This window comes from Botryllus schlosseri, chromosome 8 (assembly GCF_051294905.1).
Source record: "Botryllus schlosseri isolate E-star chromosome 8, Bs_hap1, whole genome shotgun sequence".
In the NCBI taxonomy this organism is placed as follows: domain Eukaryota; kingdom Metazoa; phylum Chordata; class Ascidiacea; order Stolidobranchia; family Styelidae; genus Botryllus; species Botryllus schlosseri.
Window position 1 is genome coordinate 3,669,819 of NC_137243.1, and position 12,943 is coordinate 3,682,761.

At 40.4% G+C, this 12,943-nt stretch overlaps 1 protein-coding gene across 4 annotated transcripts in view; it reads right to left on the reverse strand.

Annotated features, from left to right (window-relative positions):
• Window positions 1-8,544: 8,544 nt before the first annotated feature.
• The window catches only part of LOC145444182 (sodium-dependent glucose transporter 1A-like), an 87,353-nt gene continuing 82,954 nt past the window's right edge, over window positions 8,545-12,943 (reverse strand). For 3 of the 4 annotated variants that reach the window (XM_080322112.1, XM_080322113.1, XM_080322111.1), the window contains 5 exons: window positions 12,727-12,911; window positions 12,403-12,540; window positions 11,366-11,459; window positions 8,887-9,023; window positions 8,545-8,824 (listed from right to left, as the gene is read on the reverse strand). In XM_080322112.1, the coding sequence (XP_080178238.1) occupies window positions 8,642-8,824; window positions 8,887-9,023; window positions 11,366-11,459; window positions 12,403-12,540; window positions 12,727-12,911 (737 nt within the window). In that variant the 3' untranslated portion in view covers window positions 8,545-8,641. The remainder of the gene's footprint in view (window positions 8,825-8,886; window positions 9,024-11,365; window positions 11,460-12,402; window positions 12,541-12,726; window positions 12,912-12,943) is intronic. The other variant, XM_080322114.1, reaches the window with a different exon arrangement.

The following is a 12,943-nucleotide window of genomic DNA, read 5'->3' on the forward strand; positions in this document are numbered from 1 at the left end:
CTGTTTCATGATATCATCATCTCATCACCTATCTCAGTATAGAACACAGATACACCGGCTTTTGCGTGAAATCCGCAATGCGTTAGGTAGGCTAAGTGTCAGATCAGCGCACATCTCTACCATACTCGAACTTAATAACGAAATTGCTGCCCAAATCATTGAGTGTCAACCTTGAGACTTGGCACAGCGTTCGATACTAAAATCAAGACATACCATGTAAAAGTTCATGACGGATCTAGCTAAGGAGCATCGTTAAAATCAATGGAGACCAATACCGGCTTTGTGTGAAATATGTTTGCGATACATGACCGATCAGCACACACTCGACTTTGGAAACGGAATTACTACCCTAAACTTTGAGTAGAAACCCTGAAACTTAGGACAGTGTTAAATACCACCATCACGACATGACATACCAAGTTTCAAGAATTATCATGGTGTGAAACACCATCAAAATCGACCTGTACCAGCAACGGTCGACTCAACGCATATCACGGTATCCGAGTTCAGATATATAGATACGATTGTTACATCACACCTTAGGGGCGAGCAAGCATATTTGCCCCGGTTGCTCGGCCATTTTACGAATAGGAGAGAGTAAAGCAACGTTTCTTAATTGTGCGCAGCTTTGAGAGAATAGATAGTGAAAGCTTGTTATGAGCGCTACCGGGGCAAGCCCCGGCTAGGCATTCACAAAGCGAAAACACAGAAGAGAATTCGATTATCGCGGAGACTTCGCTATGTATGGGCATTTGCAAGCGAAAGCACAAGAAGAACGCGGGTTTCGCTGTGATCTCGATATACATTGAGCGCTGTGCGTCTATAAATGGTTAAATTGTTATTGAACAGAATTTTAGGTGGGGCAATGCCCCAGTTGCCCTATAGGACGAGCCGCCACTGTTGAGACGCATACTATTGAATCGGTCTTGGATGACCATGACCATTGAAGACAGACCACAAATCACACTTTCACCAATGAACGTGCACCGACATATTTCTAATGCCCAATTCAATCTCAATATGTAGTTCTACTTACCATTCCTATTCTTATTACTGCATTACAGCGATCATAGCAACAGTCCATGCCTTATTTGATTTCATATCCTCAGCTTAGCTGCAGATCAACAACTCTGGTGAAAGCACTTTTGCATCTATGATAACATGTCCTTTGAATGTCGTCAATGCATCTGTTCGATGAATACATGCAATATTTACTGATGTAGGCTACCAATACAATGGATTTGGAATTGCACAGACCCGCAATTCTAAAAACATGAGTGCACCGCTTGAATGATGGCGCTGTTGCGGGCTGAATGGGCGAAAGTTACAACCAGTGTCTTATACGCTTATAGCACATTCACCGCAGATGTCAATCTGCCACCCGAGTCATGGAAATTACAGCATTTGCTTTTCATTCGGATACATCAGTGCTTCCCAACTACGGGGTTGCGAACATCGAAATCGAATTATTGCTTATTTCATTCAACTATAGCTAAACTCAAGCCCCCTTTCTCTAACTATTAATTGAATATTCTGTGACAATAAAAGGAGTTCTAATAATATATTCATAATAAAATATATTAAAACCCGAAGCTTTTCGAGCTGACACTTTTCAAGGGCAATCGTCAGCATATGGAGGATTTCAAAAACATGCATCTAGCTACATTGCAAACAACCAATTATGACGTCATAGAAACAAACAACATGAAATACAGGCAAACCGCGAGCGCAGCTAGTGGCCAAGAGTTCTGTTGACAGAAAACTCAGGAATTTCAATCCGAACAAATCACAAAACACGAACACACGGTCTGAGGAAAATGTATATATACATTTACCGTGGCTGGGCCCCATCTCTTCCCGGTTTGAAAAGCAATTGATTTCTGCTGTAAATCGCTGTTACGATAATGTAAAAACTAATGTTGTGTTTACCACCAAACAAATGCTTCCTGCAACGCGCAAAGATGTTCTTCCTGCTTCTCAACAAAGCAATATAGTCTATGATTTCAAGTGCCACTGTGATTGTCGGTACGTGGGAAGAACAACTCAGCGCTTGCAGGAACGCATCAAACAACATGTTCCTAGCGTTATTAGATCACGCACATTGGACTCTCGCGAAGACGCAGCTTTAACTGATCTGCGATTACTAGAACGTAATCAGGCCATGGCTATGAACTCTGCCATCGGCAAGCATTTGGCTGAGAATGCAACTTGCGCTAAAAACTACCGCGATGAAAGATTTTCTATATTAGGCAGAGGCCGCACTAATTTCCATCTGTCTGCACTGGAATCGACTTATATTAAAATCCACCGACCGCGCTTGTGTCAGCAGAAGGAATTTTTAGTGAATCTAAAAATTGGCCACTAGCTGCGCTCGCGGTTTGCCTGTATTTCATGTTGTTTGTTTCTATGACGTCATAATTGGTTGTTTGCAATGTAGCTAGATGCATGTTTTTGAAATCCTCCATATGCTGACGATTGCCCTTGAAAAGTGTCAGCTCGAAAAGCTTCGGGTTTTAATATATTTTATTATGAATATATTATTAAAATGTATATTAAAGTTCTGTACCCCAAAGAGTCTCTTTAAAAGGAGTTCGTATACCAGTAGTACATTGGGCTTAAGCGCTATCTTCGCCCCGATTATTCGAAATTTCATGCAGGTGACGTCATATTTTGTGATACTATTGTTGACATACAACAGGGGCAGGCAGCATACGGCCTGTAGTGTTACTGAATGAATCCTAGTTTGCCAACCTGAAAAAGATGGTCATGAAACTATAGTATATTTAGGGATGGTGTGAACCTCTGCAAGGTTCAGGTTCGTGTGAACGCGAACCTTTTTGAAAGGTTCTGTGTGAACGCGAACGTGAATCTCATGACGTCACGTGACGTAATATTGTTAATTCCAACCCTACATTCCAGTGAATTGAAAGCCTATATTACTGTACAGTAGTACAAGATACCTAGCGACGACTCGGGCACCCTAATGCCACAATGCTGAAGTACATATTGGCGTTTTAAACGTCGCAAAATGTATCAACTGGGGCAATCAAATCACATAATAATCCCATAAAATCAATATCTTCCGTTGCTTCGCCAACCATTTCGATGACGACTTGCAAGGGTGTCTATACTTGCTACCGATATTAACCCATTAGTAATAAGTTATACAGCAACAAGCAACAAGCCAACACCCCAATCGCACGAATTTGGTTTTTATGATACAATAAACATATGAAATCAAGATTGACACCGTACGCCTGCTTGATTTTTTTTACATCAGACAACGATATCAATCAATTCCATTGATTGGTTGAATAAGCATCATTAGCTGACTACTTATATGTAGTGTATTTCGCTCTTGATGTTGTATGATAATCATTTGCTGGTCAAGCTCACAACTAAGGGTCATTAATATTCTCAAACGGAAAGGTGGTTATTTCGAGCAAGCTTTTGTAACAAATCAAGTAAATCTTTGAGATTGTCAAGGTGCATGCTCGTTTAATGTTGATTTTTTTATGCTGCCAGCGCTATGCATAGAGTGGCCCGCAGTTGAAATGCAACAAATTTCCACCAAAGGTGTTATAAGGAAGTGAAAATTGTAATAAATGAAAAAGGTTCACAGTGCAGAACCTACCAAGGTTCGTTTGTGAACGTGAACCTCTAAATTACTGAGGTTCACACACAGAACGCGAACGTGAACCTCACGTTCACACCATCCCTATATATATATACTAGCCTATATATATTTTACACGGAAAATATAGCGATTACGACGAATGCCATGTTGTGAACTATGATTTCATGTCATTTTTACGTCAGAACCTCAATTGTGACGTAACACGTAATAGACATCGTTGTATGGCTCTTTAGGAATGGCAACAGAAAATATAGAACCAATATAGCTCTTTTGACTAAAGAGGTTCCCGACCCCTGCTCTATATACAGCATCAGTGGTTCGTAACCTTGTCTCTAGCGTCCCCCTGCGGGCGATAGGGATGGTGAAGATGAAGCAGCAACAGACTTCTTCACGGGACTGATGCAATCGTCCGGCGGGCCGTATGTTCATTGTTCAACACCCCTGCTTTAATTGCTGTTAGGCCAGTGAAGTTTTGTAGTTGTGTGTATATAATAATATATCTTTCATTTATCACAGGATCTTTGCTGAGATACCAGACGACGGCTCGAAGTCTAACAGGAAGCAGAAAATGATGTGCATATCAAGGCCAAGCAAGATGACCAAGTGGATGAATATCTTATTATTAGAGCGATTTTTTTTACATGTCAGAAAAAGTCAAAATTTTGTCAAAATTGTAGCGTGAGGTCGAAATATTGTCCAAATTGTTTACAAAGTCAAATTCTTTTTGCAACCTGCATTTCGCTTGTATCGTAGATGTTAGCACTGTCGGTGAACTTATCATTTGACATTTTACAGCTTGTAACCTACTTTATAGGCCTACCATTGTAGACGGCCCATTGTCTGCTCATTGCGAATCATAAACGGTCAAATGAAACAAACACCATGTGCTATGCTCAACGTATCGCGATATCCTAACTGTAGCAAGACTTCGTGGACATTGGTTCTTATATCAAGAAGCGCATGATGAAAAATTGTTATAGAGACAACATTGTCAGAATGAAGCAACACGGGGTGCCACCAGCAGTGTACGCTCAACATCAGTGTTGCCAGCCAACAACTGCTGCTGTTGAACGTTCTTTCTCCGTTCTTGGCAAGCTAGATTAGTAAAGACATACACTTTCTACCCGACAATCCAGAAAAGTATCTTTGGCTGTACTACAACAAATTTTAATTATTTCTACCATAATGCTTGATGTAACTACTCGAATTCTTCATACGTTCAGATTTCGTTAAATTAAAGTTTTTTCATGTAAAAATTTGTCAGATTTTTGGTCAAAATTTTTTTTCAGGCCACACTCTACTTCGTTAGGACAGACAGTTCCAACCAAAAATGAAGATAAGTAGTACAATTCTAACATTATGTGCGAAAACATCTAATTTGCATACATGAGGACAAAATTTTGATAAAATTAAGTTTTGCAAGGTCAAAATCTTCCGTTTTAGGCAAAAATAATCGCCCTACTTATTATGATAACGTTAAATATATCACTGGTAGTCCTGACAAGGTAAAGATGATGAAAGGAACGATATACGAACCAAACAACAACAACTAACAAATCAGACGACCGCCACCGCGTCGCTCAAGATATCGAGACATGTGCACTGCGAAGTACTAGAAGTGGCGAAGGATGAGCCATAAAGAAACAAACCATCGCGAAAAATACTATATATTCATTGAATAAGTGTATAAATACGCGATTAATGTATCGATTCAGAAATCCGGCCCACCAAACACATAATTTTACCATATCCGGCCCGCCGTCTGGAGATGTTGCCTGCTCCTGTTAGACGATGTTCTTTCCAATTCTCTACTAGTTGCTGACGATTACTCCTGACGATTGTCAGCCGAAAATATTCCGGTTTATTTCAATATGATATACTATATTCAATCGCTTATTTTCCATAACGTATTCAGGTAGTTATGATTTTTTAGAATTTGACTTGTTCCTTTTTACTAATTGCTACTTGTACTTGTACATTACTCCTGCTTGAGTACGAACGACGACCAATATGACAACCTCTGGTCGTCGATAATTAAAAAAAAGTTACACACCGTCGGCAACGCATTGAAGTTTGCCATTAAAGATTCTTTGACATTGTGGGCAATACAGAAACAAGCCGAGTTCGAGTCGATACAGAACATCGAAGTAAACAAATACAAAGTCACTTTCATGCACTAGAAATTTAGAATCCTAATTCGGACACCGGCAGACCCGAACTACCGCTTCATTCGGCCAAAATGCTCAGAAGCGGAACAAAAGTAAAAACTGCTCGTAAAAAGACTCCGGTTGATTCGCACAATTATCCGCTTAATTCGGACAAATGCTCGCAAGTCCTATCGTTAGGTTCTGGCACAATAAACATCACTTCGTTCGTTTTAACACAAGATGAGTGATTATAGTGAAACAATGACGATCCATACTGCAACACTTGACAATGAACTCATACAAGGCTTCATAAGTAGCTTTAAATTATTGGGTACACGTGCATCTTGTAGAACAGATTATACAGGAAAGTGAAATTGCTCATGCTCACTAAAGAAAACGAAGAAAAAAGTAAAGACGCTTCCTTGACACTTCGGCAGTTAGTTGGGGATAGCAAAAAGTACTATATGTGAGCCCTATATGCGTGTGTTACGCAGCAGTAATACAGTATGCCGTCTTTGTTGAATGGTTTGGTATCGAAAATACTGCATAATACAACTTACTTGAAGGTATAACTAATATGCGTTTATACGATTTGTGCCAATTACTGCAGTATTGTGCGGCTGCACTTAATTTATTACGCAACAGTACCGTATGAATCTTTACTTCCGCACGAAGAGAACAATTGATTTTCCGTTCAACTCGGACAAAGCCGTTTCTCTAAAAGGGAGAGGAAGCAAACTGTCGGAGAGGAGTCGACAGTACTATTCAATTGTATATTGAAGTTGTGCGACGTCTGCATCTTCTATCCGTTCGCTTCCTCGTATTCGTCCTTCACCGGGTCTTTTTTCCCCACGTTAAATACGTCTACGAATAACGCGGTATTGTGCCGCTCCCAAAACTAAGATATTCCGAATCACAGGGTACTTTCCAGCCATTTATGATATGGCGAGAGATAATTTATTATCGTAACCTTTGTCATAAAATGCGTGACAGCACAAACATCAGCCCATCCTGATGGTTGACAGCATGGTAACTTCAACATTTCCTTTTACGGAAACTTACAGTATGTCAGATATGAGAGGAATTAATATTTTCGAATCCAAATCTAGAGCTGGGCAATTATTCGAGTAATGAAATTATACACGCCTTGCTATTAAAAGTTAATTTATCAGTGAAAATTATAGTCTCGATAGTATTTTCAACTGCGGGAGCCTAGAAACCTCAATTGGTCGTAACGCCGTATAGGACGCATGTACGGACTATAGCGGAAATTACGTATCTGTGATGTCGTGATCAACCCTTAGCATTTTCAAAAAGTACTGCATTGTCAAAAAGTAAGCTGTGAAAGCTGTAAAGGCGGACGAATTGCCAAAAAGGAGGACATTTAGCCGTCCTTGGAGGACATTTTCAATTTCCTGAAAAAGGAGGACACGTGGTAACCCTAGTCTAATGTGATGTAGAGCTGACCTTATATTCCTTGTTGTCACAATGCCGAGACCTATCCCATTCCTGTTCCAAATCCAAATCCAGGATTATTATTGCCTCATATCCAAAAGTTCGAATCCTGTAATTGCTGAAATTTGTTCAAAAGTCGCCAGAAAACTCAATTCTCGAAGTCCCAATCCAAGCGTCCAAATCCAGCAATCATAAACCGTCGCATAATCGATTCAATCCGAGCAAAATCATGAAATCCGTGCACATCATAACTGGTTGTTAAAACATGTTTTAAACAAAGTGTTTTAAACAACCATTTGCTTTAAATGCAATATCGGCTCATACCGGTACTGGTGAAGTTCCTGTTCGGGGTAGTGCGCAAACTTAAGAAGAGATTTTAGGGTCCCCACTGATGGAGCGACAGTCTACCAGTTTGATGGCGGTGTGATCAAATAGTTCGCCTCTAAGACGGGTGGTTTTTAACCGGGGTTTACACGAACGCCAGGGGTTCGCTGGAGATCAAGACACACACGCGACACATACAGTCATACGGATATGAACTAAATTAGGGTTACCATAGTTTGGGATCCGAAACGAGGACCCTTTTTACAAATTACAAAAATCAGATTGCCGGACCAGAAAACTGCCGATTCTAAAATTTTGACGGGACATCGTGTTGTGTTCTCTAAAAAGAAAGTCATTTTTCCAGTCCTACTCCTCGACAATTTATCCTCTTTTTCCAATAGAACTAAAATGTCCTCCGAGGACGCCTAAATTTCCTCGTTTTCGCAATCCGTCCTCTCTTTTTGTTTTGAGTGTTAAGCGACCATGCAGAGACGACTTAAGGCCAATTCTTTACAAAGTATACGCGAAATAATACTGCCGTGGAGTTCGACTAAAAATAAAAAAATTAGAAAAGGGTCAATCGAACAGAAACTGCCGTGGATTTAAGTTACCGGCCGACGCGGAAAGGTTGACTTTTTTAGTCAACCTACTGTGCGATCACCATTATCTGTATAAATTCCACGTATTTATTTCTTTTATTGTAACTTGAAAAAAAGTCTCCTCATTTTCGGATCTTAAAATATAGCAACCCTAGTGTTTGCGTTACTTCTGTATCATTATTTTCGCTGCTTGCTTGTTATGTATTTTGATTGGATGAAAATACTAGTATCTTTCTGCCTCTCTCATGTTGGATAATAATATTAGTAATTTGCTTACGGGACTCAACAAACCTACATGGCCGCATAAGATACGACTACGGTTTGGGCTTCTGAAACCACTGTAATCAACCCCACAGAGCTATATGTTAAGCAATAAACGGAATCATTGCGATAATTTATATATTTCAAAATATAATATATGCAAGCAGAGAGGTAATAATGTTCCACGGAAATTGCAATTATCATGTACTATAGGCCTACTAGGTATGCGACATCGGATCGGGACAGGACACTGCATTCGCGCTAGAAATATCTCCATTTAACCGCTTGCTGTTGTTCGACAAAATGGCATACGAAAATTCTCGCAGTCGGGAATTTCCGGCAATTAAAACAGCGGCAAAAGAGAATGCGTTAAGAACGGATAAGCCCAGCAATAAAAACATCTGAAAGGAAATATAAACATAATTTTACTTCTCTTTTCGCGGGTTCACGCACGAGCCCTTACCACGCTGAAAGGGCCCACGTTGTCAAATAGATATCCAGCTAACAAGAGCATAGATAAGGAACCGCAGGCGTTGCCGATGTTGCACACGAACATGTAGATCCCGGAGATATTCGTCATTTGCGAAACCAGTGACACACCTGCATTATGAATAATGTTATTTCACTGTACGAAAATGTTCTACAGGCATGTGACGCCATAAAGAAGATCGGTTTTCAGATTTGGAAATGAATAAACGCTGTCAGCACTGTATAGAAATCCGTTTGCTTGTTCAATGCTCAGTCCCGTGTACATCATTTTAGTTAGAAGACGGTCTACTACACGATATTATTATTATCAATCCAAGGCATTCCAATGACGCTTATAGCTTTGTTAGGCCTATACAGTTCCAGTGTCATTGTCGTTTCTGTATCTTTCAGTATCGCTGACAGTTGCATCTTTCGTCAAGCGCTTTGCAATCGTTTTATTTCATTTCACTCTTCACTTCGCTCCTCGAATTTTTGCAGCGCGGGTTACTGTGTTTACGGCCTTTTTCAAGACACTGTTAGTACAGCGGGATCAGCGACGAGGAGCGCAGATAAACCTCCGACACATAGAAACTATCCCGAACAAGGGTTGGAACCAACCATCACTGGAGTCGCAGCGCAGTCGATTTACACAGTGCGCCACTCGCCTCCCTAGTCCCTACTGCACGATATGAATGCCAAGCAAGTCAGACTTGAGGCTATAAAAACTTCGATCATTTACTATCGATGTGAATATTTCTACATAGGACACAGTGGCGTGGGGTGAGGTTCATGGATGGTGAGAAACTGACCCTTTCGATTTAGATCTACAAATATATAAACCTAAACCGGTAGCTTGTTCAGTCGGCGACTTGTTTCTTATCACATTGCCATTCTTTGTAGTATTCATCACGTTTGTCGACTACTATGGTCAATGAGGTCATTTACACTAGGCCAATTTTCCTCATTTTTATTCCGTAGTATAGATGCCGACATGTATCACGGCCCACTTCTAGGCTTTTGTAAGACACCATACATACACGGATCAGGTGGCGAGATGGAGCCTAGATTAATCTCCAACACTACCACTCTTCAGTCTTCACACATATAGGCTACGTGAGAGGGTATACCTATCCACAATTGAAGGTATAAGTGCGGATGGATAAAGCATTACAGCTACATCAGTAAGTGAATGAATTTGCTCTGCAGTACATATTGGCCATCGCACGCAACTACAGTTCTACACGATTTGGGGTGTAGGATACCGCATAGGTGGCCTACCACTGCGCTGCGATTGTTAGTGAGCGAGGCAAATCCATCTATGGCTCACCTGGTCATTGTTTCTATACGCTGTCATTACACGTGCTATAACAAAGCCAAAATTCACATTCCTTGCAAATTTTGAAGGGGTTCTAGTTCTCTGGCGTTAATGTAATCAGTGTAACAATGGTATTCAACTAATACCAGTCATTATGATGAATTCTGAGCTGTTTGTTATGAATTGCGGCAGGGTTGGCCCGGGGCCTACGATATTCCCGGTAGGCCCGTCTGTGCCTCACCTGTGCTACACCACTCGTTTCGCGCTATATTTAACATCGAGTCAATCATGAATATCCATAGAAAATACCCTGAATTGTTGGTGTTATAAACATTGAAGGTGTCACAATTCTCTTTTACTCATCATGACAACAGGTGAGGCCGTGGGGCACTACCTCACTTGCTTCCCGTGACAGCACGTCACTTATAGGACTTTTATATACGGATGCTGGATTGTGTTTTGTATCAGCCGACAGGTATTGTTGAACTTTATTGGATCATGCAGCTCTTGTAAAGCCGCACCTAATATAGCACGCTATTCCGTATCTATTGGGATACATTCCAATATTTCATAATATTTTTTCTAAGTGGCGAAATCTGATAGCGATAACCACAAATATAATTTTATATTGCATTGAAAATTACCACGCAGTACCTGTACACTTCTTATCTGTATTGTGGTGCACTGCAGGGCACATTGTTACCACAATAGACTCACTTCACCCGCATGCGCTGGTAAACCACGAGCGACACAATAGAGTTTTGGACGCCTCATTGAAAAATATTTTCCCTTTCTGAGCCAAATATATAATCATTCTAAGTCGGCATTCTTATAGTAAATGCATTTAATGTAGAAATGCTGAACGGGTATTTTTCCAAGCATTTTGCACCGCAGGAATGATAATGTTACGATGTGCAGTACTCCGTTAATCAACAGGTTTCTCAATACTCCTTCGTTAAGTGGCATAAAAGCTAAATGACTAACAAAAATCAACCGACTCACATCTGGCATTTATTGCTGTTTATTGACCAACAGTCAAGCAGTGCTAAATTCCAGTTGCTTGCGACCACATTTCAATTGCGGAATAGATTTCAACTCCCCTCCAATTTGGGAGGGTATGACTGACAACTATCTCATATGACGGAATTTGAGAACTCACCAGAAGGATATAACATCGACGTTGTAAAACCGTGAGACGCGGTAACGATCCAAGACATCCAATATATATGCCGACCAAACACAACCATGAAAGTCTGGAAATTTTTTTACACACTGAGAATTGTTGAGTCGATACTTAAAATCCTATTGGTATATATTCCTTATTCACTGTAAAACTGGCAATACGCACATAATCCGGGGAACAACCTATCGCCAAAGGAATTGGTCGAGATTGAAGTAAGCTTTTAAAAATTAGATAATAGAGTCAAAATGTTATTCCTATGAAATACATGAAGACACCAGATTACAGAATTGCGGTAGATGAAGAATTGGTAAGGGTTGCAGAAATAGAAATGATTGGAAATGAAGAATAGAAATTACAGATATTATGCTTTGACTTTCAGTGCAAGTGTCATTTATTACGGTGGTGCATTCAAGTTCATGGTCCTCCACTGTGCCAAATAAAGCAATCTTCTGGATCATGACGAATCGAACGTTCCCTGGAATCTTTTGGATATGTCTGGCGGGTTTTTGTTTTCGACCCCTGTAGCGCTAATCACTACCGGTACAATGTTTATTTTGCATCGCCACATTTGTTCACGTTCCATTTTGAGATCTGCGAATTTTGATTGTTTTTCTGATTCCTTTTGTTGTATTTTTAAACAGCTGGCACGGCAAGTGCAATGAACAAGCATTATCTTTTCTTTTTAGTTTTATTATCACATAGGAATGGTTTGCTCCTCGTCCCGGTCAGTTATTACTGGTACATCCTACAGAATTTTTGCATTTATTATATATGGTGATCGAACGCCACCACGAAAGTCTGGAACAGTTTTACACGCTTCGGTTCTCGATTGTACCCCATGAAGCCCAGTTCAGCAGGCCGTGGTTAAGTGTGAGAAGTGTGTGATGCACCACTAATGACGCCATTGTTGTAGTTAAATTGCTCTTGAAACCAGGGATATCCTTACCGAAATGACTGACGGCACAAGTTCATACGGTCACATATATACTAAATTTATCTCAATAAGTCATCACCATGTCAATGATACTGCCAAGAATACTCCACGCTATGATCGTCCGTGGTTGTAGTTTCCGCGATGCTAAGACGCCGATGCCGCGTCCTAGTCCAAACCCCAGCCAGAACACTGACGTCAATCTTGAAGCTTCTAACACCTACAAAACGCGGTGGTAGTGAGGTATCGTTTGAAAATGACGTACTGGATGCACCAAAACCCTATCCAACATCTTATTTACGAGTGGTCAATCAATCAGAACTGTTTCATGACCGGCTCTATAGAACTAAAGTTTTAGTTCAAGACATGTTGGTGCATATCAACAAAAGCTGTATAGGCTACTCACCGTAAAATTCAAGTCGGAACATATCGCAATCGAGTATATATAGTTGTAAAAGACGTTCTCAGTGGTGGTGGAACAAAAATAATAACCGGTGACGAATACAAACAACAACCAAACGTTCTTTATCGGTTCTTCCGTTCTGTTTTCGCAAACAAATCCGTTTTCATTAGATTTGGCTGCTATTTTTTCTGCAAGATCCCAACAGAAACACATGAAGGCG